Source organism: Stomoxys calcitrans, chromosome 5 (assembly GCF_963082655.1).
Source record: "Stomoxys calcitrans chromosome 5, idStoCalc2.1, whole genome shotgun sequence".
NCBI lineage: Eukaryota > Metazoa > Arthropoda > Insecta > Diptera > Muscidae > Stomoxys > Stomoxys calcitrans.
This window is the reverse complement of record NC_081556.1, coordinates 77,170,095-77,196,484: the sequence shown is the minus strand read 5'-3', so window position 1 is coordinate 77,196,484 and position 26,390 is coordinate 77,170,095. Positions and strand designations below refer to the sequence as shown.

Sequence of the window (26,390 nt, the reverse complement as noted above, 5' to 3'; positions counted from 1 at the left end):
TATCTTAAATCGGGAGGCCGGTTTAGCAGATATCAAGGAACTTTATACAAAGGGTTGTGCCAAATATCAGCGAAATCGGTAAAAATGCGGATTATAAGGGGGAAATATTAAGGTATAGAATGATTTGAACCATTATTCGGCATAGATATCAAGCAACTTTATACAACGGGTTGTGCCAAATTTAAACTAAATCGGATAAAAAATTAGGCTATTATTGGCCTTATACCTCAAATCGGGAGATTGATCTATATATGGTGGCTACATAAGGATAGGCCGATATGAACGGTAATCGGAACGTATATAATTTCACTTAATACCACGGGTTTTGCCAAATCTCCACGAAATCGAATAAAAAATGCGTCTTTTATTGGCCTTATACCTTAAATCGGGAGATCGGTGTATGTGGGGGCTATATTAAGGTACAGACTGATCTGAACTATATTCGGCAAATAAATGAAGGAAATTTGGACAAAGGCCTGTTGTTGTTGTAGCAGTGTGTTGTACACTGAGGGGACAGCATTTGCCGATGAGCACCCTATCAGGTCAATCCGGTACGTACAACCGACAGCCATTGGGTTGACAACGGGTTATGCCATATTTCAGCGAAATCTTTTATTGACCTTATATGTTAAATCGGGAGATCGAGAGATCCATGTATATGGGGGCTATATTAAGATACAGACTGATCTGAAACATATTGGGCACATAAATCAAGGAAATTTGTACAACGGGTTGTGCCAAATTTCAGCGAAATCGGATAAAAAATGCGGCTTTTTTGGTCTTGTACCTTAAGGTATTGTCCGAACTGAACCAGATATTAAGGAATTTAATACAACGGCTTCTGCCAAAGTTCATCGATATCAAATGGCCTAAAATCCTAAATCGGGAGATCGGTGCAAATTTGGACGTTTTAGGTCCTCAGGATGCCATTAGAGGAAAACGGATTTAAAGAGCACATTGATATGCATAAAAATACTTTAAAACCCTATCCGTTAACTTATATTATATTAAAAACGTATCTATTTTGCCTCTTACATTTTGCTTATATTGTGCCTACTTTTTGCATACAAATTCATATTTCAAAATTCGTTTCCTTACACCAAATTATGCACAAATACAAATTTTGGTAAAAATCGGTCCATAAACAAAAATTGCATATATATCCATCCGCTTTCTACTAATTATGGTATGAATGAACCCATTGTTGGATAACTTAGAGAGTTCACAACATATCTAAATTAACAAACCCAGCACGGGATAGCTGTGAGCATCACACAGTCTTGAACAGTGAGGTCCAATCAGTGTGGGGTTCATTGCTATCACGAGAAGCTTAGCTGCGAGCTGCCGGGCGAGTCCACAGGATAGTGGAATAGTGGAATGCCCCATACGGAGTAGTTGCAACGGCAGTCGCAAACAATTAGCGGTATAGAGTGGAGAGTCTCAGTGAGAGGCCGGGCGGCACCGGCTCTTGCACAAATACTGAGTGCCTTGATGCTCGATATGACATGGACCGGAACGAGTTTGCTCACCTACAGGAGATTGACGAGGATCGCCACGTTCACATGAAAATTTGGCTACAACAAAAAATTCTTGTGGCACTGGACCTATCGAAACTATCCGACACGGTAGCTATGCCAAACTCTTTGAGGACATCGCTAATACAGACCTGAAGCGCTGGGTCGCGAATTATCTGTGTGGTGGCCAGTCATTTGTGGAATTTAGGTATAAGAAATCGAAACACCGTAGAGTGAAACAGGGTGTTCCCCAAGGCGAGGTGATATCTCTGTCACCCCATTTTACCCCCTCCAGACGGCATAGAGATCATATTCGGACGATTGTACGATCATGGGATCAGGCGCCACACCCATTGATGACATCTGCCTTAACGAACTTGCCTCTTATTTCGCTGCAAGAAATTTTAAGATATCTACCACCGAATCTTCAGCCACATTGTTCACTACATACACGTATGAGGTGCGTAGGGAGCTGAAAGTGATGGTCGACGGAGTGACAATTCCGGCCATCAAGAGTGCCAAAATACTTGGCGTCACTTTTGACAACTCTTACGAATTCTCCTCGCATGTCGCAGCTATTTGCGATAAAGTGAAAAGTAGAAACAAGGTCCTCAAGTCATTTGCCGGCAGCACTAACAAAGAAACCTTGTTGAGGACGTACAAAGCAATTGGCCGGTCTGTGGAAAGTTATGCAGCGCCAGTATGGTGTCGCCCTTCGAATTGCGACAGTTCTTACGTGGACCACCTTCATCGGGAGACAAAGATCCTACCCGTGCAAAGACATAACTACATTCTGTCTAAACAATGCCTTCTTGGGTGTTATCGCAGAGACCATCCAAATCATCATTTTGTGGATGAATAAGTATTCACCGCCCAGAAGCCTTAAGGTAGATCTACATGCTCTAGAGCGTGAGGTCCAGCGCTACAAGAGAGAACCTCTAGATCAAGCGGCGTATCAAGCGGGCCTAGACAACATTCATGCAGACACAGTAGTAGATGCGGTGGATAGCTACCGGGTGAATGTGGTCCTTGGAGAATGACCGCCTCCCACCGTAGCGCAGAGGTTAGCATGTCCGCCTTTGACGCTGAACGCCTGGGTTCGAATCCTGGCGAGACCATCACAAAAAAATTTCCAGCGGTGGTTTTCCCCTTCTAATGCTGGCAAAATTTATGAGGTACTATGCCATGTAAAACTTCTCTCCAAAGAGGTGTCGCACTGTGGCACGACGTTCGGATGCGGCCATAAAAAGAAGGCCCCTTATCATTGAGCTTAAACTTGAATCGGACTGCACTCATTGATATGTGAGAAGTTTTGCCCCTCTTCCTTAGTGGAATGTTCATGGGCAAAATTTGTATTTGCATATATTATTAGGTAATAGTCTGTAAGGAATCGTATTTGCATAGACTGAAATAATAAAATGAATTTGCTGTTGTGAAAAACATTAGCAACGACAATCACTCGATGCCCTCGCCATTTTCTCGATGTTAGCTGATTTTAGGAAAACATCTGATATTGACGAATTGGCGAACGAATCATGTTATTGGTTGTGACAGTTAGACAAATTTGTTTAAGCTTATTTATAGGATTTTTGTTTTGTCACTATCATTTGGAAAATGTGGCTAAAATCATAAAAATTGCTTAAACTTCCGGATACCAAAACAAGTCTGTTGGAAACAACATTATCTGTTACTGCCATGTTGGTACTATAGCAAAACATGGACTGATATTGACAAAATTCCACTGTAAGAAAAAAATCTACGAATTCGAAATAAAAATACAGGTGAACAGGTTGAAAATAAATATATGTGCTTTTGTAGAAATAAATATTTGTATATTTTAAAGTGTACACATATAGAGAGAAATATGAGTTAAATATGTGTATGGTAAATTTGGCGTCGTTTGGTCTTTATTCTGATTTTGTTTTGTTATCGGATCCAATTGACCATGTGTGCATGTGACATTTGCGATAGATGCTTTCTTTGTGGTTGACCTGGTGATAGCCAAAACTCATAATGCAAATCTGTACATAAATTTGTTATTGCTCGAAATGGTTTGTTTTTTTTTTCCACCACCACCCTATAAAGCTTCAATTTTAAATTATAAATATAATTTTATTGGGTTGCCCAAAAAGTAATTGCAGATTTTTCATATAGTCGGCGTTGACAAATTTTTTCACAGCTTGTGACTCTGTAATTGCATTCTTTTTTCTGTCAGTTATCAGCTGTTACTTTTAGCTTGCTTTAGAAAAAAAGTGTAAAAAAAGTATATTTGATTAAAGTTCATTCTAAGTTTTATTAAAAATGCATTTACTACAACCCAATACAAATGACTGGCGACCACACAGCCAATTCAAAGACCCATCGTTTCACGGCTAGCTGGGGAACGTTTTGGCGATATCCCCCAAAAATTTGGCATGACTGACCGTGTCGAACGCATTCAATAGGCTGTCTGAGAAGATAATTATATCAATTGTCGTAATGGCATTATATCTAAGCCATTCCACCACTTCCTTAATTGCAAGGATCTCTGCTTGATACACACTGCAGTGGTCGGGTAACCTTTTCGATATGACCAGTTCTAGATCTTTAGAGTACTCCCCAAAACCCACCTGGTCGTCGTTTAGTTTGGAAACATCCGTATAAAAGACTATGTAACTCCTGTTACCGGGGATATCGTAGTTCCAAACGGTTCTATCAGGAATAGTGGTACAGTAATTTTTACCAAAATGCGGCTCAGGAAGAGTGTAATCTTCCCTCATTAATTTTGGTAAAATTAAAAAAAAAAAATAAGTTCGCCATTGAGATGTTTGTAGTGCTGGAAAAAATAATCGCGAAAAATATTGATTTTCGTCGAGAAAAACGAACATTGAACCAGCCTATAGGGAGAATAGCTTTCTTGGCGATATAGTCAATTAAGATATCTTATAATATATAGCTTTGTGAGATGTTTTGCTTCGTCTAGTGGTCGATAGGTCACATTCATCCTTATCAAAGTATAATTTTGTTTGTGATTTAAAGACGTAGCAAATACTCAAATATCACACTGTCTACAGAGGATAATATACAAGGCGGTTTATTTACTAAACCACAAAATTTTGTAAAATTAAATATAATTAGAAATGTTGTATTTGTATTACTCAAGAGAGGGTATTACATTATAAAAACATATTGTTGCACACATCATTTCACTACTGTTTTGCCTTTGGAGTTATGTATGTTATGTTGGAAATCTATAAAAATGTTTCATTTCTTTTCTAAATCAGGCCAATTTAATTCAATTGAAGAGAATAATGATTTGGTACAAAAATTGAAGTCTCATGCTTGGTTTTGTTTTTTTTTTCAAATCTCTTCCATTTCACATTTTGCTTTGTTGTGGTGAGTCTTTGTTTGAACTTTGGAATTTTAAATTACACATGTGGAAGGTTTGTTTTCCCCACACCGTGTTATGCATGGCATTTGTAGCCATCATGTGATGAGCAGGCGTCCATTGCGCATACTCTTCCCAAAATGCGTATGTTCACGGTTACCAACAATCTCTTTTTTAGAAATGGAAATAATGTAATAACACCAAATACAATTTTAAGCTACAGAATTATGGGAGAAAATGTATTGTTATTGTTCTGGGGACAACCGCAGCGCTTTGTTCAGAATGTCATGTTATAGTGCTGAATACCTAAAGTCGAGAACCTAAATTATTTATGCGACGGTCCCCCATTACTTGATGGCGGCATTTAAGAATATTCGGTCTTTTAATTTTTCAACTTTGTGCCTGTTAGGACGAGATCATTAAATTTTACAATTTTTATTTGTTTCTATTTCGAGACGAGCTGAATGACCGGAGATGCAAATGGAAAAGGAAAGCCAAAGATAGCAGCACACACCAACCAATATGGGACGCTTTCGTCTTTGGTTAGAAGACTTTTCAACCATATTAGGTGTGATGGCTTCAAGGGCCGTGCGTTGGTATATTGTATTTGAATCGTATTAATAGCGAAAACGCATCTATGATGCAATTACCACATTAACCACCATCGACGACCCTGTCTATTAGTTGTACTTTTCCCAATGCATGTATTTTTGTGTAATGACAGACATTCTATCTGTGTCAAATTACACTTCTTCCATACTACACATGATTTTGTTCATCTGTTGGAAGTTGTATTGATGGCTTCGACAGTAAAGACAACGGCAATGGCTCTCGCTGTTACCCCGTGTGCCCAGGTTCGAATCCAGTCCGAGCTTTGCAGACAGATATAAATGAAGCCAAAAATTTAATCGGGCAGCATTTTTTGATATGACAGGTGCATTCACACTCTTGACTATCAAGGAAAACTTGCGTATTGTACTACCTTCTGCAATATGCCATGTTGTGCGACTAACTTCTTTATATTGGCATCTAGTCTCCTCAATGATATATGACAATGATGCTTTGAGTATATGTTTTAGCAACGAAAAACACAAAATTTACATTAGCTTTTTAACATTTCAATTCCAAATATTCGATCCAAAGATTAGCAAACTTAATTTAAAGATGATACATTTTTCAACTTTTTAAGGAAACATTTCCATCATTTGGTGTAAAATATTTTCCTTCATATTAAGGATGTTTTTTTTTTTTATTTTAAATGGTAGGTTAATAAAACCTTGGCCCTTTCACTACCAAGTTGAATGTAGCAAATATAAAATTATTTTCTCTTCGTTAATCGGAGGGCTAAGAAGCCCAAAAATATCTTCTACGAGAATATATGTTAATTGGCTTATCTGCAGAAAAATGTCCTCCTGGGAGGACATTGGTAGTCAATAGAGTCAATCCAACGAAAAATTACCAGTGAATCAATCCCATGGCAGCCGGTTGTACGTACCGTATTGGTCCGATAAAGTCCTTCATCGGCAAGCGATGCCGCCTCAATATATTGGGTTGCCCAAAAATTAATTGCGGATTTTTTAAAAGAAAGTAAATGCATTTTTAATAAAACTTAGAATGAACTTCAATCAAATATACTTTTTTACACTTTTTTTCTAAAGCAAGCTAAAAGTAACAGCTGATAACTGACAGAAGGAAGAATGCAATTACAGAGTCACAAGACGTTGAAAAAAATTGTCAACAATATGAAAAATCCACAATTACTTTTTGGGCAATCCAATACAACACACTGCTACAACAACAACAACCAGTAAATGAATTTTAAGATAATAAAGCATTTGGCTTCACATTTTGCACAGATACTTCTTTGTGATGTAGGCCGTTGAGGAATGAAAAAGGGCTATATCGGTCCTATATCGATCAACCGATATGACTTCTTAAGCTCCTAGAGGGGCAATAATTATCTGATTTCGGTGAAATTTTGCAGGTTGGCTACTAAAATGACTTTGATCTTGTATGTTAAGTTTGGCTCAATTATTTCGATGTAGCACCATAAATAGGGATCAACTGATTTGGCGCCTTGAGCCCTCAAAGACGCACTTTTTTCGGTTTGGTTGAAATTTTGAACGATGACTTCTGTTATGGCTTTTAACATACGTGCCAAGTTTGGTATTAATCGGTGTATAACCGTAAAATAAAACGTCCACTACAAAGGACATGTCCCGGCACGGGATAACTAACCTTAAGCTCCGATCGGTGTGGTGTTCATTGTTATCACGAGAAGCTTAGTTGCGAGCTTTCGGGCGCGTCCACAGGTTGCGGGTAGTGAAATGCTTCATACGGAGTAGCTGTAATTGTAGTCGCGGTATAGAGCGGAGAGTCTCAGTGAGAGGCCGGGTGGCGCCGGCTCTTGCATAAATACTGAGTGCCTATGATGCTCGATATGACCAGACGAGTTGTTGGCGCCTTTAAATAACCAATGTGCATGATGATCCCGCGGCGAACGAGCTTGCTCACCTATAGCAGCTAGATGAGGATCGCCACCTCCACATATAGACATGTGGCTACAACAACAACAAAGGACTTGTCTATTTCGGAATACACAACACTCACATTAGGCTTGATCTCTTATTTTTTTGTTTGCATTTTACTACTCCTTGCATTTACACCTCTTCTTTCCTGAAAAAACACCGTTTAAATATAAGCAATAGTTCACCATAATTATTCAAATCTAATTTAAGAAAACATGATAATGTGGCTTTTGGCCGCTAACAAAAATCATATGAGTAATTAATAGTGGACTCTTAAAGACATGTCCTCTGTAGAGGACATCAGTAGTGAAAGGGTTAACTTTGCGTCTTGTTATTAAAGACAAAAATCTAAAATGAAGGTCAAAATATCGTTGAAAGATAGGAAATTGAACTTGGGCCAAGACAACAGTAAACCGTTGTGAAAGACGCAAAATAGCCCTACAGGTTAAGATGCTAAGTTTAAAAACAGAATTTTTCAAAAATAATAATTGAAGAGTCATCTGTGAAGTGAAATAAGAATTAATCATCGATCAGCAATTGAAACGGATAGTCATGTCCGTTAGTCAAAAGGAAATTAAATTTAAAGATAGCATATTAATTTTTAAGTTTTGGTTCTTTGGCTCGTTTTCATTGCAAAATCCTAAGAATAAGAAAAACTCTTAGGTTAGGTTGAAAAGAGGGTGCGGATATTAATCCGGCCCATGCCACTATGGACATACACCTAAGAAAGTAATCGGCTTGTTGTGCGCTCTAAAAATTAAATTTAAGTTAGAAATTCCATGCTACTTAAAAATCCTTAATTGTTTTCCATATCACTCCACAAAGTTGGTTCATGTTTGGTGTTTTGTCCCCACCTAAGTACCGTTGTCTTTTAGTCGCGAAAGCTGGGTAATGACATAGGAAATGCTTCAACGTCTCATCATCTTCCTCACATGCTATCACTTGCCAAACCGAACGAAACGTTAATCTCCTTCTTACACTGCAAGACTGTTCGTGACCTTACCGTCCTGGTTGTTATTGCCCTTATGGCAATTTTACTGTCGGTAAAGATGTTCACACTCGACGTTCTCGCGTTAGCACCACACCACTTCACGCATTCCGTGATCGCCCGAATCTCCGTCTGCAGGACAGTATTATGGTCAGACAGTCTAAAACAGATCTCAGTCCCTGGATTCTCAATGTAAACCCCCCGGCACACTCTGTCCTCTAGCTTTGATCCATCCGTGTAACATGATCTTCCAGATGGCAATAATAGGGTTCCGTCAATCCAAGACTGTGCCGATGGCAGCAGTGCCTCGCACTCGACTTCAAGATTCATCTCAGCTATCTGATCGGAAACCTCTTCCCTTACTTCCAAGTTTCCTATCGTCGCCTCGATTATATCGCGATTTTATGAGTTGCCCCTATCCTCAATCCACTCTCCCATCGCCTTAAATCTCATAGCCGCAGTGGCTGCCTCACATTTAATCTGTCAATGGGTCGGATATGTATAATAGTCCCCAGTGCCATGGTGGGCGTGGTCCTCATCGCTCCGCCTATGCCAACACAACATGTTCTCTGAACCTGTTGTATGGTCCTTATGTATGACTTGCACTTTTTCTCCATAGCAGTCCACCAAACTACTGAGGCGTAAGTAAGTATTGGTCTAATTACGCTCCTGTAGAGCCAGTAGACGATCCTCGGATTCAGGCCCCTAGGAATAATTAAATGCATTAGTTTTTTCTACATGATTTCTAAATGTGGTGGATTTCTAAATGTCGATCTACATTTCGAGGTAGTTTCCATGCAGGCGGAACAGATTTGAGTTCTTAGGGGCGTAGTTTTCATACGATGCCTACTAATGGCAATTATAGGATATGATATGGAATTTTCTCGAATTAGTACCAAATGTCTCGTACCAAATTACCAAAAAAAAAATAGTACCAAAGCATCAAACTATCATCCCTGGCTTGCATGCCATTACGACATCCAAAATAGGATTTTGTACTTTCGTGGCGATTGGATAGAAAATACGAACTGTACCCTGGTACACGGAAAAATTATTTCGTGGTCAAGATGATTCGAAAATCTTAACGGACGGATTAAATTGTAATATTCCTCCGCGAAATAGGAGGCATTGTATACATCTTTGGCTTCTTTTAGCTACGAATTAAACAATCCGTGTCGCTCTTTCTGTGATGTCTATAACAAACTGTATAATAGTATATCCTTCACCGATCTAATACATGTAATAAAGAATTCTTTCCTTCGTCTTTATTTTGTTGTAGTCGTTGCAAGAGATAACTGTACTCCTTTCATTGCATTGTTGTGAAATATCTATGTTGCGTTAGACAGAACGTGTATGAGTCAAGTGTTTTATTGCATCTTACATTTCTTTAGCTAGTATTTCCCTAACCCTATATAGTTCGTAATGTGGGGTGCACACAACCCTACGTAAAGGCCCTTCCTATGGTGGCCCCTCGGTCTGCAGAGGCGAATGTGAGTGTCGTGGGAACGAACAAAATGCAAAATTTGCCCTTGAATATGCCATTAAAGAACAGCAACGATACTTTTCTTATATCAATGAGTGCTGTCCAATACAAGTTTAAGCTAAACGATAAGGGAACTCCTTTTTATTGCCGAGACCGAAATGCATGTCGTTGAGCGTCACCACTTAGTAGAGAAGTTTACAAGGGTGAATACCCCAGGTAATTACCTCACAAATGTCGCCAGCACTAGGAGAAGATAACCACCGATGAACATTTTTCCTGCTGATTTCGCCCGGAAGGATATGGTCCTGTAAGATGTTACCTAAATTAGATATTGACCTGATTTCGCCCGGAAGGATATGGTCCTGTAAGATATTGACCTAAACTTGCAATTGATTTTAAAAATATTTTTCTGTTGGAAAAATTATCGTTTTGTTAATAATATTGAGGCTTATAATCTGGCTCGAGGTTATGAGGAAAGATCAGGCATTATTGCTTTTTGCTTATTTAATTATCTTTATTCCTGCCAATGTTTCGAAAAATCTTCGATTCTCATCTTCTGGGCAAGATATTTAAAAACAATAAATATTTAAAAACTTGTAAACAACATAATTGTAAATAAACGTAATAATTACCCTTGGGTTTAAAATATTTAACTTGTTTGTCCAACTGCTATTTTACAACTAAAGAGCTAAAGGTACGTTCAGATTAATCAAATATTTGGCTCAAATTAATTCACAATTTTTCGCAAAATATGTCAAATTAGTGCATCTTTATATTCACATTAGTAACATTTATTTAACACATTTTGTTTGTTCAAAAACAAATCAAATATTGTTAACCATTAGATCAAAAAAGGGCTTTTTACTTGCCCTACATTCGATTGCATGTAAAATTTGTGTTTCCTTGTTTGATTTAACAAAAAAAAAAAAAAGAATTGGATCACACAAGCAAAAATCATAAAATAAGTTGTGTCAAATATTTGATTAATCTGAACGTATCTTAAGTTTTTTGTATTGTGTTCCTATATGTATATGTGCGTACAGTGGTCCGTATCAGATTTCAGATTTAATATGATTTGCAGGGGAGACATTAATTATTTTAAGTATTTCAAGAGCTTTGTTCGCTTGTTTTTAATATCCTGAGTCAAAATATCCACCTCTTTAAAATTTGGGCTGTGTCCTGTCACGCTGCAGTGTGCAGCAAGAGCTGGATCTTTGATCGGATTTGTGGCCCAAAATTCTTGTTTTTAATTTTGTTTTGGTATTACCAACATTCATAAACTTTTCTGCACAAGTTGTATTTGTCTTCATTGCATTTATTTTTGTGAACAACATTCGACTTGTCCTCTTTTATGACCTTGGTCTTCGTCTTGTTGATAAACTTGTTAAGAGTGTTGTGCGTTGGTAACGCAATTTGGGGAGTTTTATCTTCTGTATAGGAAGAATTTATCAAAATTTCGAGCTGCTAGACCTTTTCAAAAACGGAGAGTCATAACAGTGCTGCTGGATCTAAAAAAGTTTCCGATTGAATTATATGATTTAAAGAACTTACTGCTTAGATCATTTATTGTTTTTGTCACTCGATTCGTTCGCCAATTTAATTAGTATACCCCCATCCTATGGTGGTGGCTATAAAAAGAAAAAAGCCAGTGGTCTAGGTCGTTATTATTTTATTGAAGAAGATAATATTTAAAGATTCAATTAAAAAAACTATTGAAAAAATTGATTTTTTTTTCAATCACGATCGTGATTGAATAAATCTTCAGATTCTAAGTGAAAAAATGATTGAATCAATACATTTTTTAATTGAAAACATTTTTATTTTCAATAAAATTTGTAATTAAAAAAAATTTTGTGATATATTTTTTCTGTGAAGAAAAGTAGTGGACAATCGGCAGCTAACGATTGTAAAAACATTGCTTCAAGATTATGTGATCCAATTTAAAATAAATGAGAAATACTACTTTATTGTGGTTGGCTAGAACAAAAGTCTCAATCCCGCGTCCATCATGTCATGAAGGTCCAGGTATTAACTACTAAATTTCCCATTAACATTCCATTAAGGAACAGGGGATACTTCTCTCATGTCAATAAGGGACCTCCTTTTTTATGCCCAGTCCGAACGGCGTGCCGCATAGTGACACCACTTAGTAGAGAAGTCTTAACATGGCAGGATAGCTTTCAAAAGTAGCCAGCATTAGTAAGGGGATAATTGTTGATGTTCACGCCGATACTACAATAGAAGGTATCTTCTTTCTCCTTTTCCTATGGTGTTAATCACAATGGACTAAAAAGTTTGAGTCCGAATGCAAACTGGCACGAAAAGCGAACCTAACATTTTCAAATTTCCTCTGAGTTTTTAAGGATTATCTTTGTTGCGATTTAAGTTTCAAATAATTTTTCTCTGCTCTTCTAATGTTGCTGTCCTAGTCAAAAAGAATCCCTAAAATTCTTGTACGAATATCTTGCATAAACGCAAGATATATCTTGCATAAATGACGCTTATTGTAAATGTTCTCAATAAATGGCAACACTGCTCCATTCATTCGACCACAGTTTATACAGAAAGCCGACGGACCGACAGCAACAGTGAAAAGTACTTTGATTAAATAGCTTTTATTGATTTTTTTTGTACGGTTCTCAATCAAATCTTGTGGTCTTCTTCTTCGTCTCGAATATAACCAAATATATATACATACATGTGTACACACATACAATATATTTATATGCTTGCAAAAAAACGTTTTTTCTCTTATAGTCTTTCGTTCTTGTTGTATCTTTCAGATTTGTTGCAGCCGTTCAAATAGTCATAAAGGAGATTTTCGTCATACGAAGACAACAGCGACAACATCGGCGAGAGCAACGATTAAGGCCGGCAAAAGCCATACGCAGAACAAAAGAGGACGTCATAAAGCATAAAACAAAAAAGAAAATCTTAATATTTCGTATAGTGTGATGCAGTCAGTGCTTGAGGTGAAATGAACAACATCTGTCAAAGTGTCTTCTTGTGAAAAGTTAAATTTTACGTTTTTTCCTTGATTTTTTTTGGCTGTGCCAACAACCAACAGTGTTTCCGACACAAATCACATATGCAACATTGAGAACAAATGAAGTGAAACTTGAAAGAAAAAAAAACGAGATATCACAATCACTATCGTTAGAAAAATTGTGCGAAATGAATATGAAGATTATTCAGATTATGCATGAGAAACAAAAATTCAAATCATTATCAATGTATACTCTTAGTAAACGTAACAAGCAGATGTTTACCAATTATCTATTAGAAAACTTTACCACAAGTTCATTATTACTAGCCATAATTCAGCAATTAATAGAACAGTTTCAAATTGTTGTTAACATTCAAACAGAAATTTGTCATTCAGTTGCCCATTTGGTTTTGTAAAACCCCCAGCAAAGTGACACAATATTCGAAGGAAAGGTGCAAGAACATTCAAGTGATAGCTAAAATAAAAACAAAAAAAAACAAAAAGCATCGAAATACGTAGATACCGTAGAAGACTAAAACTAAACAAAAAAAAAAAAGAGTGCATACATTTTATTACACTTGAGCTAAGCAAACTCTATTCAAGTAACTACAAAATACTTAAGCGATTCTTGTAACGCTTATTGAAGTTTCTTTTGTGAATTTTCGTTTAAATCGTAATGCATTCAGTTCAAAGTGGTAAAAATCAATTAAAGCTCAGAAGTAGACAACGAAGACGTCGTACCACAGCAGTCGCAACAGCCTGCAAACACGCATCGTCGGCCACCGCAAAGGCATCTTCGCCATTATACGCAATATTCTCTGATAAATCAGTTCCCAAAGCAGCCAATGTTGTTCATGGCATTGTAGTATCGAATCTGTCTCTGGTATTGTTGCAAAAGGAGTACATTGAACAATTCTACTTTGAGAAACGCAGCGGCGGGGGAGGACCCGAGGATCCAGATATAGAAAAACTCGGTTTTGTCCCAGCCGCAAACGGTGGAGCATGTAACTGTTGTCATCTAATGCCCGACTTACGTTATGGATGATTGATAACCAAGCATCTCAACGATTGGTTTGCAAAGTTATCTCATTTAAAAGTCAATTATAACGTTTATTGCAAAAGCAGCAGCAGCAGCAGTAACAGCGGCAGCAGCAGCCACAGTAATCCACTTCCAGGCCTTAAATATCTGTTGGCCGATTATGCTTCTCTGAAAAGACATCAACAACAACGGCAACAGCAACAGCATCATCTTCATCAATTGAAACGTCGACGTTTGAAAACACGCTCTCGTAATCGCTAAACAAGTCCCAAAAGCATCGACTATTGTTTTTAACTCAAATGTAAAAACAAAAGCGGAAACTATTTTTGAAACCCCTCGTGAACATCTGAAGAAGGTATTGGGGACGAAGAAGAAGCCTATGTTATAAGCATCCCGGCATCAAAGGCAAGATATAGATCGATTGCATTCTATCGCCTCACCGTCATCTGGTTGATTGGTTCTTCAAAGTCTTTCCTCCAATTGTTGTTGTGTATCGCATTTCATTCTTCAACTTTTCAAAATGGAACTCAGTCAACCCAAAGAATTGTTAAATTGTAAGCAGAAATACATAGGGGAATGTAATGCAAGTTGTATCGTCAGTTTTGAATACGATATGAGCCGAGATTGCCACGTTGCTAATGTACGGGTTGCTGCTGCAGGAGCCAGGAAACTGCGAAGCTGACATTATCTACTGCTCTATGAAAGCCCCAGCTGCTGCAGTACTATATAGCGTCGTATATAATCACACAAAACTATACACGAAATAAAAAAAAATATATCAAAAAGAGACCTTAAAAAAACGAAAAAAACAACAAAAAATTGCTAGGAAAGCGGAAATTTTCAAGAAAAAAAAAACACTTTTTGTATAAATAACCGATTTTAAGAAACCCTAAATTAAAGACAAAAAAAAGGAATATAAAGAAACTCAAAATAACTAAAAATCTCAAAATAAAGAAAGTGAAACGCACGCGCACATTTTCAAAATGCAAGGATATATGTCTTTGAAGGATGCCGCCGAGCATAATTCAGCACCTTCAACTGTAGGTCTAACCAATGGCTATGATTTAATAGAGTCTTCGACGCAGGCAGTAGATGCAGTGGATCATATCCTTTTAGAAGCCATGCCCCACTTAAAGGCAAATCTCACCAATACTCCCACTACCCAACATTATACAAACAAAGCAAATGTGGCAAAACTACAATGGTGGAATACTCCAACGCCTCTTTTAACAATCGATTCATTTAATAAGCAACCTCTGAATGGGTCTGCATCACCAACCACTCCATCGCCATCGTCTAAATCAGAATTGAATTTTTCGTCTCCTCACCACCAGCAACGTCACCACAACCACCACCACCACACTAGTAATAGTTCGTTAAATCTTAAAGGAACGCCAACTAAGCACAGTCATCAACACCATCATAGTCATCAAACGACGCCCCATAACTATGCGCATGATGGTGATGGGGATATCTCTCCATTGTCGAACAGCGCCAGCAGCTCACGTCACAAAATTCACAATCACTCTGCAACTAGCGATGACAAATTATCGCCCAAATTACTTTTAGCCAATCAATTTAGCATAGAAGAAGAGCCTGATGCTAATAAATTGGATTCTCAACTACTTTTAAATGGTAAGCTATTCCCCACACTGAGTTCTAATTTTAACCCATTGACGCCTGACCTCGATTCCCATATTCGATTTATTCGTTATAAAAAAAAATTGCCGACATCCGGCAAGCCATATTTCCCCAAAATATGGCTTTTAATAGACAAAAGTTCATTAATTTGTGCAGATTAGGTTAGATTGAAAATATGATGCAGATATTAATCCGCCACATGCCACTACACCTAACCCAGTAATCGGCTTGTTGTGCGCTCTAAGTGCTAAAAAAGTAACCTCGAAAACCTCATTTGTGCAAAAGGAAATAATTTTTGAGAAAAAAAGTCATCACCCTAATGAGCAAGGTCATAAATTGACTTGCCGGGTAGAAACGTAGTATAGGCAAAGTATCATTGTTGAAAACTTATCAGAGTAATAAATTTTACATACAATAGGAAATTGTCCGGCTGCAGACCATAGGGTAGTCTGTATCTTTTACTAATAGAACACAAAAAAAAAACTCTTGTTTATTAAAGTTAGGCCGTAAATGTAGTTTTTGCTTTGTAATAGTATTTGGCTGGTTTCCTAGATCGCAATTTCGTTTGGAATTTTTTCGTTTTTCGTGAACCTAGGCGTTCGGCGTCATAGGCGGCCATGCTAACCTCTGCGCCATGGTGGCCTCTAACACGTTAGTATATAATAATTTCAAACAAAACCATTTTTTTATCCTAATTTTATGTGTTGCTGATCAAAATGGTCATTTTTTTAAATTCAGATGCCAAGAAAGCAACTCAAGTTGAAGCCAATTACAAATTTTGTAAAATTTCTTAAATTTTTTTATGTGTCCCTGTTTCACTAGGGTTTCATTTGAAATATTCTTAAGTTTATATTTAATGCTTATGTACGAACGACTGTTGAGGTAACGTCTGTGTGTAGATTGTTGTAGATTTTATTCAATGAAACGCACCCAACAATATTGCTATTAGTTGTTAATAGTTCCGATTTTTCAAATAACATAAAATGATTTGACCTTGACTGTCAATCCCATGGCAGCCGGTTGTACGCACCGGATTAATCCGATGGAGTTCTTCATCGGCAAGGACGGCCGCCTCAGTATAGAAAACACTGGTACAACAAACACCTTGACTGTAATCTTACATAATCTGAGTACAAATGGGAACATACATATATTCCAAGAAATGTGCAATTCATATAGACATACAATTATGCACCTTCAATTCAACCATATCGATCGTAATACAATATATGCAATAACGGCATTTTACAGAAGCATTTGCGGCCAATAGTAAATTCTCACTGCCAAAAATTTAGAAAATAAAGCATACTTTTAGGCACTACAAAAATTTAATTTTGCGCTCGTCAAAACAGTGGGATCATTTTGCTTTGGAATTGAATGTTAATATCCATGTATAAGGGTTGGTATTCTATTTAGCTTTCGGATAAGCCGCTGAAACTTTCAATGGTTTCCGAGCGAAATTTGACAACAATCAAATGTTTTTGCAAACACGTTTCTTTATCTGCACTTATTGTTTTCTCTATTTTATAAACTTTTTCTCAAATAAATAAAGTAAAACCAACCACTGAAACCAATAAAACAAACAAAAATGATGCTGGCAATAGTTTTAAGTGTGTTGTAGTAGTTTTTTTTGCCATTTTCCTCGCTATAAGCAGAGTACTACTTTTCCGCCAATTTCAGCCAATGTTTTTTTTATATGAAATTTGACAGCATTCTGCCTGAAAAGCTGAACTGAATACTCAGCTTAAAACTGAAAATTGATCTTAACAAAAAAACAGTGGAAGTTTTTGTCGGTCAAAATTAAATTTTAGTACCGTACATGAAAGATCATAATTACATTGTTCTTTTTTTTTATTTATTTATTTATAACACTTTTAATTCAAACCTCTTAACTTTAGAATACTCACCATTTGAATAGAGATGTTTTGGAAATGCAAAGAAAGAATTTGCGCATCACTACATGCCAGCGATCGAGTTTCGCAATTTTTAGATAATGGCATGATTAATTCTATTGTGAGGGTTTTAGCTTACGAAAACAACCAGTTTTAGCTTATTTTCAAGAAATTATGTTAAAAAATTCCGCGATACTTACAAAATCCTTAATTGTTTTTCATACCACACCGCTTAGTTAGTTTTTGTCTGGTATAGTGTCCTCACCTAGCCGGGCAATGACATGGGAAATTCTCCAACGTCGCACCATCTTCCCCGTATGCCCTTCATATGCTATCACTTGCCGCACTGATTTTACATAAGTGAGCTCGTAGTCCTGTGTCCCGTCATGATACCAATAGTTATACTGACCTCCTTCTTACTTTCTTTCAGTAATAGCCTCGACTTCTGTCGATCTGAATCCCTTCATATGATTTTCGCCGTCCTACCGACCGTTTTGCAGTTGTACAGTGTTACATGCGTATTCGTCGCTCACGCCCTTAACTCAGACTGCGTATACCCAAAAGGCTTCGGGTTAACCAAGTTTAGTGACGGCAGTCCTCTGGCCTTCACCGCCAAATCGTCCGCCCTTTCATTTCCCCTTACTCCTTTATGGCCCGGCACCTAAATGATCCGGATTTTGCCATCCTCAGAGAAGCCGTTAATTTCCTTCTTACACTGCAAGACTGTTCGTGACCTTAACGCCCTGGTTGTTATTGCCCTTATGGCAATTTTACTGTCGGTAAATATGTTCACACTCGACGTCCTCACGCTAGCACCACACCACTTCACGTATTCCGTGATCGCCCGGATCTCCGCCTGCAGGACCGTATTATGGTCAGGCAGTCTGGGTTCTCAATGTAGACTCCAGGCCCACTATGTGCTGTAGCTTTGATCCATCCGTGTAACATGATCTTCCAGATGGCAATACTAGGGTTCCGTCAATCCAAGACTGTGCCGATGGCAGCAGTGCCTCGCACTCGACTTCAAGGTTCATCACTGGTATCCAATCGGAAACCTCTCACCTTCCTTCCAGGTTTCCTATCGCTAGTCGCCTCGACTATACCGCAATGGTAGGAGCTGCTCCCATCCTCAATCCATTCTCCCATTGCCTTAACTCTCATAGCCGCAGTGGCTGCCTCACACTTAATCTGTATGTCAATGGGTCTCATATCTAGAATAGTCTCCAGTGCCCTAGTGAGCGTGGTCCTCATCGCTCCGCCTATGCCTAGACAACATGTTCCACCAAACTACTGAGGCGTAAGTAAATATTGGTCTAATCAAGCTCCTGTAGAGCCAATGGACTACCCCCATTTCGAGCCTACGGCCCGTCTAAATTGTGCGCAACATCTGTGAGCCTTCTCAGTACGCTCCTGAATGTGACACTTTCAATTCGGTTTCGTGTCCAAGATCACACCTAAGTATTTGACCTTGTCAGATATCGCAATCGTCTTATTGAGAAAAACATGGTGCGTTAAATTGGCCCACCTTCGCATTGGATCAGTGTGTCGGTCCGCACATTATTAAAAGGCCCCTCGATGTCAATGCCTAACACCGGCGATTTGGCATCGTAGGATTCTTCTATTTTATGCAAAACTCCGTGCGGGGCAGTCTCCACCGACCTTCCCATGACATAGACATGCTGTTTGTATTTGAGCAATTCGCTGGATGTCATACTCTTTATCATGGTGTCCAAAATACGTTCCATGGTTTTGAGTAGAAAGGATGTAAGGCTTATGGGTCTGTAGGCCAACTGTCGCATAACTTGCCTTGCCGGGCTTGGGTATAAACACCAGGTCCAGGTGACTTAAATGGTTTGAAGCTCCTCAACGATTCCATCGCCATAAATTCCGTAATTAGAAACCTTCGATCAACATCATTATTCCAAGATTCCGGTGTCTCCGTGAGTCCCGTCGTATCTTGTGGAAAATGGATTTTCATCAAAATCTTCAACATGTCCTCAGTTGTCTCTGCTCTCACTCCCATGTCGACTGCTAAAGTTTCAGTTTGGATATGGGTTTTTAAGAGAAACTTTTTTATCTTGGCGGCGTCATTTACGCTATCGACCTGTTCGCAGAAAAGCTTCCAGGAGGCACGTTTTGCCGCTCTGGTAATCTTATTGTATTCCTTGAGCCGTGTGTAATACACATCCCAATAAACTTCCGCTTTTTTAGGACTTGCTCTGTTAAAAAAGAATAATAATAACAAATAATACCACCTTTTCTTTGTAGTGAATTGGCCTAGCCCCTGAACAACTTTGCCTCCATTTGAAACTTACCATAGAGCAATTCATTTTCCACTATATTTGAAATAGTAACTACATATGTGATTGCCATGAGCGATAAGACAATTGCGAGAGTACATTCAGTCGCTGGGTCTATTCTAACGTACGACAAGTTTTATGTGCTAGAAGATTATATTTGGCTGTAAAATTCTTTTAATACCTACACCTGATACTTAAATTTGAATTGAAACTTGCCAAAATAAACAAAAACAACAACAACAACAACAACAACAAGGACAGCATTATCGCCAGCGACACAGAGGGGGAATAACCATCAGCGCGGTTTATAATTATTGATATTGATTGTGTTCGCTTTGTTGTTTTTCTTTTTCGGTTGTTGAACACCAACCGAATAACAAAAAATGCCAGCGTGAAAATTAGTTAATGGAGTAATTTTTTTGTTTTTTTTGGCTGTCGGTTGCCAATCTAGTAATTACTTGCTTAATTTCCTTACGCTTTTATTGCTTTTCTTATTGATATTCAACGATAAACCCCAAAATATGCTTAAGCAAGCAGCCGTGGCACTGGATCTGCTAACACCGTCACCACCAATACCTCCCCACTTTACAGGGAGAAACAAAGCGGTCGAAAGCTCTTTTCTGTTGTTGCTGATAGCTGTTATTGTTTCTTTCTTGTCTCATCGTTATTTCGTCTACGCCGTATTTTTTTCTCTTCTTTGATATCGGCTGCGAACACAGTTGCTGAGTTAAAGTCGCGATCTCAGTTTGCACTCCGTCGTCTCTCCATACCGTTGTCAGTAGTATTCAGTCTCCATTCCGTGTCCGATCTGAACCGATCATTATGCTGTAGCGGTCTTTGAAATCACCGCGTTTCTTGTTGTCGTCTTCGTCTGTTTTTTTTGCCGTTGCTTCGTCTAGCTTTACAAATACTACTGTTGTACAATACATACTCACTACTGTAGAGTCTAATGAAACAATTAAAAGTAATTGAAAAGAAATAGAAAAATAAGTTGCAATGCACTCACACTCCATTCTCGGTAGCATATGCAAGTGTTAATTGTAAACTTTTTACGCGCAAAACTCGGCCACATGATATAAAATTCATGAAAAGGGAGAGGCAAACAGAGTGAAAACAAAAGTGTGCGCGAATTGATTCGAAACAAATTGACTTTATTGTTTTTTTTTTATGAAAACGCATGCGTTCCTTACTGTAAATTTAAGAATTGCCTTTTTCTTCATACGAAAAGGAGCGAAGCAAAAAATTTTCTCCAGTCATCCTCTTTCTCCACATTCGTATATTCGAGCTGTGATTTTCGGTTTGAAACGACCTAAACTAGAACCGAAATGTTGTGACTGTTCTGACTCATAAAAGGGAAATATCCAATCGTCTATACAATATTCCTTTGTTGTTGAAGTCGAAAAGGCAGTTTTCTTGCTTGGACAATGCCTTGTGGCAATGATTCATTCATATCGGTATTGGGTTTGTGAAATCCCTCTTCACAAACACGTTGGAATTTATCAAGTGATCAAATAACTAGTTGTGCCCAATGATTTTGAACAAAGGATAATAAAATTAACGCTGATAAGGTGTATAATCATAATTTGATCAGATCAATACACTATGTTAGTATGTTAGAAGAAATTGCAAGGAACTAGGAAATTGATAGAAATCTCACTGAAACGAAGCTAGAGTATTCAATTAAACAATAATTTAGAAAAATATATTTTTAAATAGCGTGTCAATATTGTTAATGTTATCATTTCAAACTTTAAAGGGTCGTTTTTCAAGTAACTTTTTTTTTTGTTTTTTTAAATTTTTTTTAGTCGCCACTATAAAAAAAACATGATTTTTATTTGAAACACATTTCGAGGGGAACAGTTTTTCATTTATAAAAATTTGTTTTTTTGTTTTGTTGATGGGCTTTTTTGGTCAAGATCAAGACGGGAAGACACCCGCACATCGGTAATTCGTCTAAGAATTTTATGGCGATCAAATCGCACAATGATTGGGGCTGTAGAGTCTCATGGGTATCGGATTATACAGGGTGGCTGATGAATATTGCTACAATGATGAATATTGCTACATTTTTTTTTCGGTGTATGGAATACATTTTTCTTTTATTCATGTTAAATTAAATTATTAAATTAATTATTAAATTATTATTAATTAAATTAATTAATTAATTAATTAAATTAATTATTAAATTATTATTATTAAATAGAAAAAAAGTTATTACATTTTTTTTTGGTAGCGGCTTTCATCAGCCACCCTGTACATATATGAGATTAATGACCAATCAGAGACTACAGTTGCGCAGAGTTTAGCATGTCCGCCTATGAACATCAGTATCAATATAACATAAGCGATCAAAAATATACACCTACCTACATGTTATGGGGCGGAAATTGGTATTTCGATGTGCTGCAAACGAAATAGAACGCATATACCCATGTTTTCCCCTTTCAAATTGTTTGAAATTTAATATCTTTTTATAATATTTTTTACAACAATATTTAAATGCAAAATTTCTCTATATATCCATAATCTATGGCTTTACGAAATTTGACAGAGTTTTCAACAAAAACGTAAATAAATGATACCATGAATTTACGCCTGTCACAAATTAATTTATGCAATAAAATATAAACATTTTAAAAATTAATTTCCATTTACGCGACACGCAATATTTGATTGAGAGTTCAGAGAACTTTGCAAACAAGTTTTAGGTGTTAGCAAAACGGATTATATTTTAGTGTGTAATCGTCAGTCACACAATACGTCTCCTCGTCTCAGATAGGCCGTGGTGAAAATTAACTCGTGATTGACCTCGATTGCATTAGTGCCTGTTGTAGTAACTACTCATAACTGTGGGGATCACTTGATAATTATTTTTCTTGAAGTTTTTCTTTCCTGTTCGAAATGGCGTTAGCTTTCGAACGAATAGCGGCATCCGTCTAAAATGTGCTTAGATACTCCTAATTGATGTAATTACCTCGTGATTGAAAGTGGACCATATAAAGCGACCCATAACGCAAATGGGCCATATGTGCAAAAAAAAAAAAAACGTTCAAGTAGAACTACCCTCTTATTTGAAATCTTGCGCACACATTGAAGGTTAATTTTTATTAATTTTGTGTGAGCTTATGGATTGTCGCTCAACTATAGTTGCGCTGCCAGAAGATAAAAACATGAAATTTAAATTAGTAGAAGTTTGGAAATACCAGTGTTTTGAACGTTTCGCTACTAAAGAAATTATAAAAACATATGCACTTCAATACAGAAATGGAAATTTCTATAAAATATTTTTTTTTTATAAAAACATATGCACTTCTATACAGAAATGGAGATTTCTATAAAATATTTGCAACCACAACTGAAGATTGGTTGTAATCCATAATCGACACATTAGCATTTGAAATGCATTTATGCCTTTCGTTCTAGATAAAGTGCCCAAATAATTCGTTTCTCCAAATTAACTTCTTAAGTCTCTTTGTTAAATTTCTTTAAAATTTAATATACGAGACAACAGATTAATGTTTGCAAATGTTTCATTTCGTCGCTTCGCACAAGTCCTCATAGAAAAGAGGAAGTAAATTTAAACTGGGTTTTCAAAAACTGATCAGTTCGGTCTCTACTACGAACGTATGAGTGCACCTTGTTTACTTGATTTTTATTTAATTTATATTTGCTACGTACAATAAGTCAAAATAGCAATTTACGCTCTTAAGAGCTTTCCCAAATATTGATGGAATTATCATTGGCTGTTTTTTTACCACATTTGCGTCAATTAATAATAAGTATTTATAAATGCATTTATTATTATTGATGAATAACTTTTTTGTCGTTTTGGAGTTGGTGTTGATGAACTTTGTCTGTTGCATGCTGAACTTTCTCTGTTACATCATAAGCATCTCATATATCAGTTCTATGGTGGTAACATGGAATCATCAAGCGTTCGACTTTCTTATTCAATTCCTAGTACACGTCATTTATTCTGAGCTAAAAATATGTATGAATAAACATTAACAATGCATAACAGTATGTATTGAAAAGTATTGTTAAATTAGAATGAAAAAATTAAAATCGATATAGAATTACTAAGTTTGTTATGTTATATAAGGTCAGATTTTTTGCGTGTGTATTAGAGTGGGTCAATTTTGTGGATGTTCTCATAATCGTGATTTATGAAAAATTCTAAGAAATTTTGATCAAGAACCCATGTTTTTTTTTGGCCAAAACTTCTTAGAATTCGACATCCTTAAAAAACTGATCCACCCTAATGCAAATGCACAAATCTCACACTTAATTCACACTTGGGCAAAACGTCTTAGAATTTTTCGTAGATTATGATTTTGATAACCCCTTGGTGAGTATTTTTTGGCCTATAAAAATTGACCCACTCTTATGTGTATTAACAAAATATGAGAGATTAATTCAACGTTGCATAATTTTAATAAATAATTATGTGATAACTTTCGGAAGTTATTCGATACAATAGGGAAAAATTTAATAAAATAAATGTATAGACAATAGATGAAATGCTACAGAGTTTATTTCCGAAAACGAATTCAATCTGCCTGTACTTCGGCCAATTTCCGTACAATAGCTTTGTTCGGCGCATCCAAACTTGCATATTTTGTTACCTTTCTTAACTTGCTCTCTAAAACAGCCCAAAAAGAAAAGTCCATCGGATTGGCATCTGACAAATTAAGCAGTCATTGCCACATGATTTTTTAGCCGCTTTTGGTTTACACATTCTTTATGTGACTGTGCCGATTTTTATTGTTACGTCCCCTCCTCCAAAGCAGCTTCCAAAATGTTTTCCCGATAGGAAGTCGCATTTACATTGACGCCAGGTTCGAGGAAAACGATTGGAGTGGCCATCGTTTGCCCATACCATCACATAATATAATAAATTATTTGGGGTGTTAGTTCCTAGGCTCAAACTCTGGTACGTGCGCTCGTCAAAGTCGACACGATCATTTTGGGAAATTTTTCTGGTCAGAGCACATGATGATCGGAAATTCACCACGTTCGTGCAAGCGCAGCAACTCTTTTGCTCTTTTTTTTGCTTTGGTATAAGTAAGATTGTGTGCCTTTTGGAACTTGTAAGGCTTTACCATGAGCTCGAATTAAAATATATGTTGCATCTCTTCACGGAATATTTTCGTATTTTTAGCCACTACGAGCTAGATTACGTCGAATTCGAGCATTCAATCGCCAAACTGTTCCATGTATGTTATGTTGCACTTGTTTTGCAACACCTTTATAGCGGTTGTCAACTCTACCAGTATCATTATAACGCTTTATGATGCAACACATAAACATTTTGCTCAGTTTGAGGTGTTTTAGGTCGCCAACAAAAGCCGGTTGTGATTTTCCAGCCAAATATAACGCACTCATATTAATACGCTTGAACTCCATGAGAAATAACTTTATTTTTAAAAGTCAGAATGCTTTTGGTGGCTATCTACCAAACAAATATTTCTTGGTTGAGAAATATATTTGTGTGAACTTGGTAACACCTCACATCAGATACCCTATACTTAATCTCAAGATTTGGTATTTTTTTAACTTTCCCCATTTGAATTACTTTTATCCCAACTATTAATAGTACAATAGTTTACACATATCACTACAGTTGTTGTACAACTTTTTTAACATTTCGTTAAAAGAAAATGATTACCCTTATTTCTGTCTCCAATTTATACAAACAGCACAATTTCTTTGTCCGACCGACTATCGATTGGTAAGGATGCAAATTTGCCAATGAACATTCCATTAAAGAACAGAGCCAAACTCCTCACACATTAATGAGTGCTGTCAGATTCAGGTTTAAGATCTTATTATAGCCGAATAAGAACGGCGTGTTGCAGTGCGACATTTCTTTAGGGAAAAGTTTTTGTATAGCACAGTACCTAACAAATGTCGCCACCATTAGGAGGGGAAAACCACCGCTAAAAATTATGTCTTCACCAGGTTTTGAACCCCGGTGTTCTACCATATTACACAATTTGGACTCTTGAGTTGAAATTTTGCATGTTGAATTCAGTAATGCATAGCACAGTAACTAAAAAATATCGGATCTGCATCGCTTCAGGTTTCGAACCCCGGTGTTCAGCGTCATAGGCAGACATGCTAACCTCTGTTGTTTGGTGTTTCTCTCATATTACACGATTTGGACTCTTGAGCCCTAAAAACCGCAATTCTTATCCGAATTGCTTGCATGTTGAATTCAGTTATGACTTACGTATAACATTCATTTCAAATATCTGATCTGAATCGCTTCAAAATATTATATAGCACCCATAAAATTCGGTAATCCGATTTGACATTTTGAGCAGGGAGCAATTCTTAACCGATTTGGCTGTAATCTAACTTTCAATATCATTGTCTAGTATGGTTTCAATCGGATAAAAATCGTATATAAGATAGATATAGCTTCCATATAAACTGAATGCAAGCGTTCTACAAAAAATCTTTGAGGAACCTCAATTCTTATCCGAATTGTTTGGAATTTCCCATGTTGAGTTCAGTTATGACTTATATCATTCATTTCAAATATCTCATCAGAATCGCTTCAAAATCTGATATAGCTCCTATAAAATCCGGTCATCCGATCTGACATCTTGAGCAGGGGGCAATTTTTATCGGAATGGGAGGAAATACA

The 26,390-nt window shown here is 37.1% G+C and overlaps 1 protein-coding gene across 4 annotated transcripts in view; it reads left to right on the top strand.

Moving 5' to 3' along the window:
- Positions 1–26,390, top strand: part of LOC106081058 (polyamine-transporting ATPase 13A3) — an 84,920-nt gene that overhangs the window by 2,960 nt on the left and 55,570 nt on the right. For 2 of the 4 annotated variants that reach the window (XM_013242762.2, XM_059369196.1), the window contains exon 1: positions 20,500–20,702. Coding sequence is in view for 1 of the 4 variants with exons in the window: in XM_013242760.2 (XP_013098214.2) it covers positions 14,889–15,540 (652 nt within the window). In the remaining 3 variants the exon portion in view is untranslated. Of the gene's footprint in view, positions 1–12,663; positions 15,541–20,499; positions 20,858–26,390 lie in introns of those variants that run through there. The other 2 variants (XM_013242760.2, XM_013242761.2) reach the window with 2 other exon arrangements.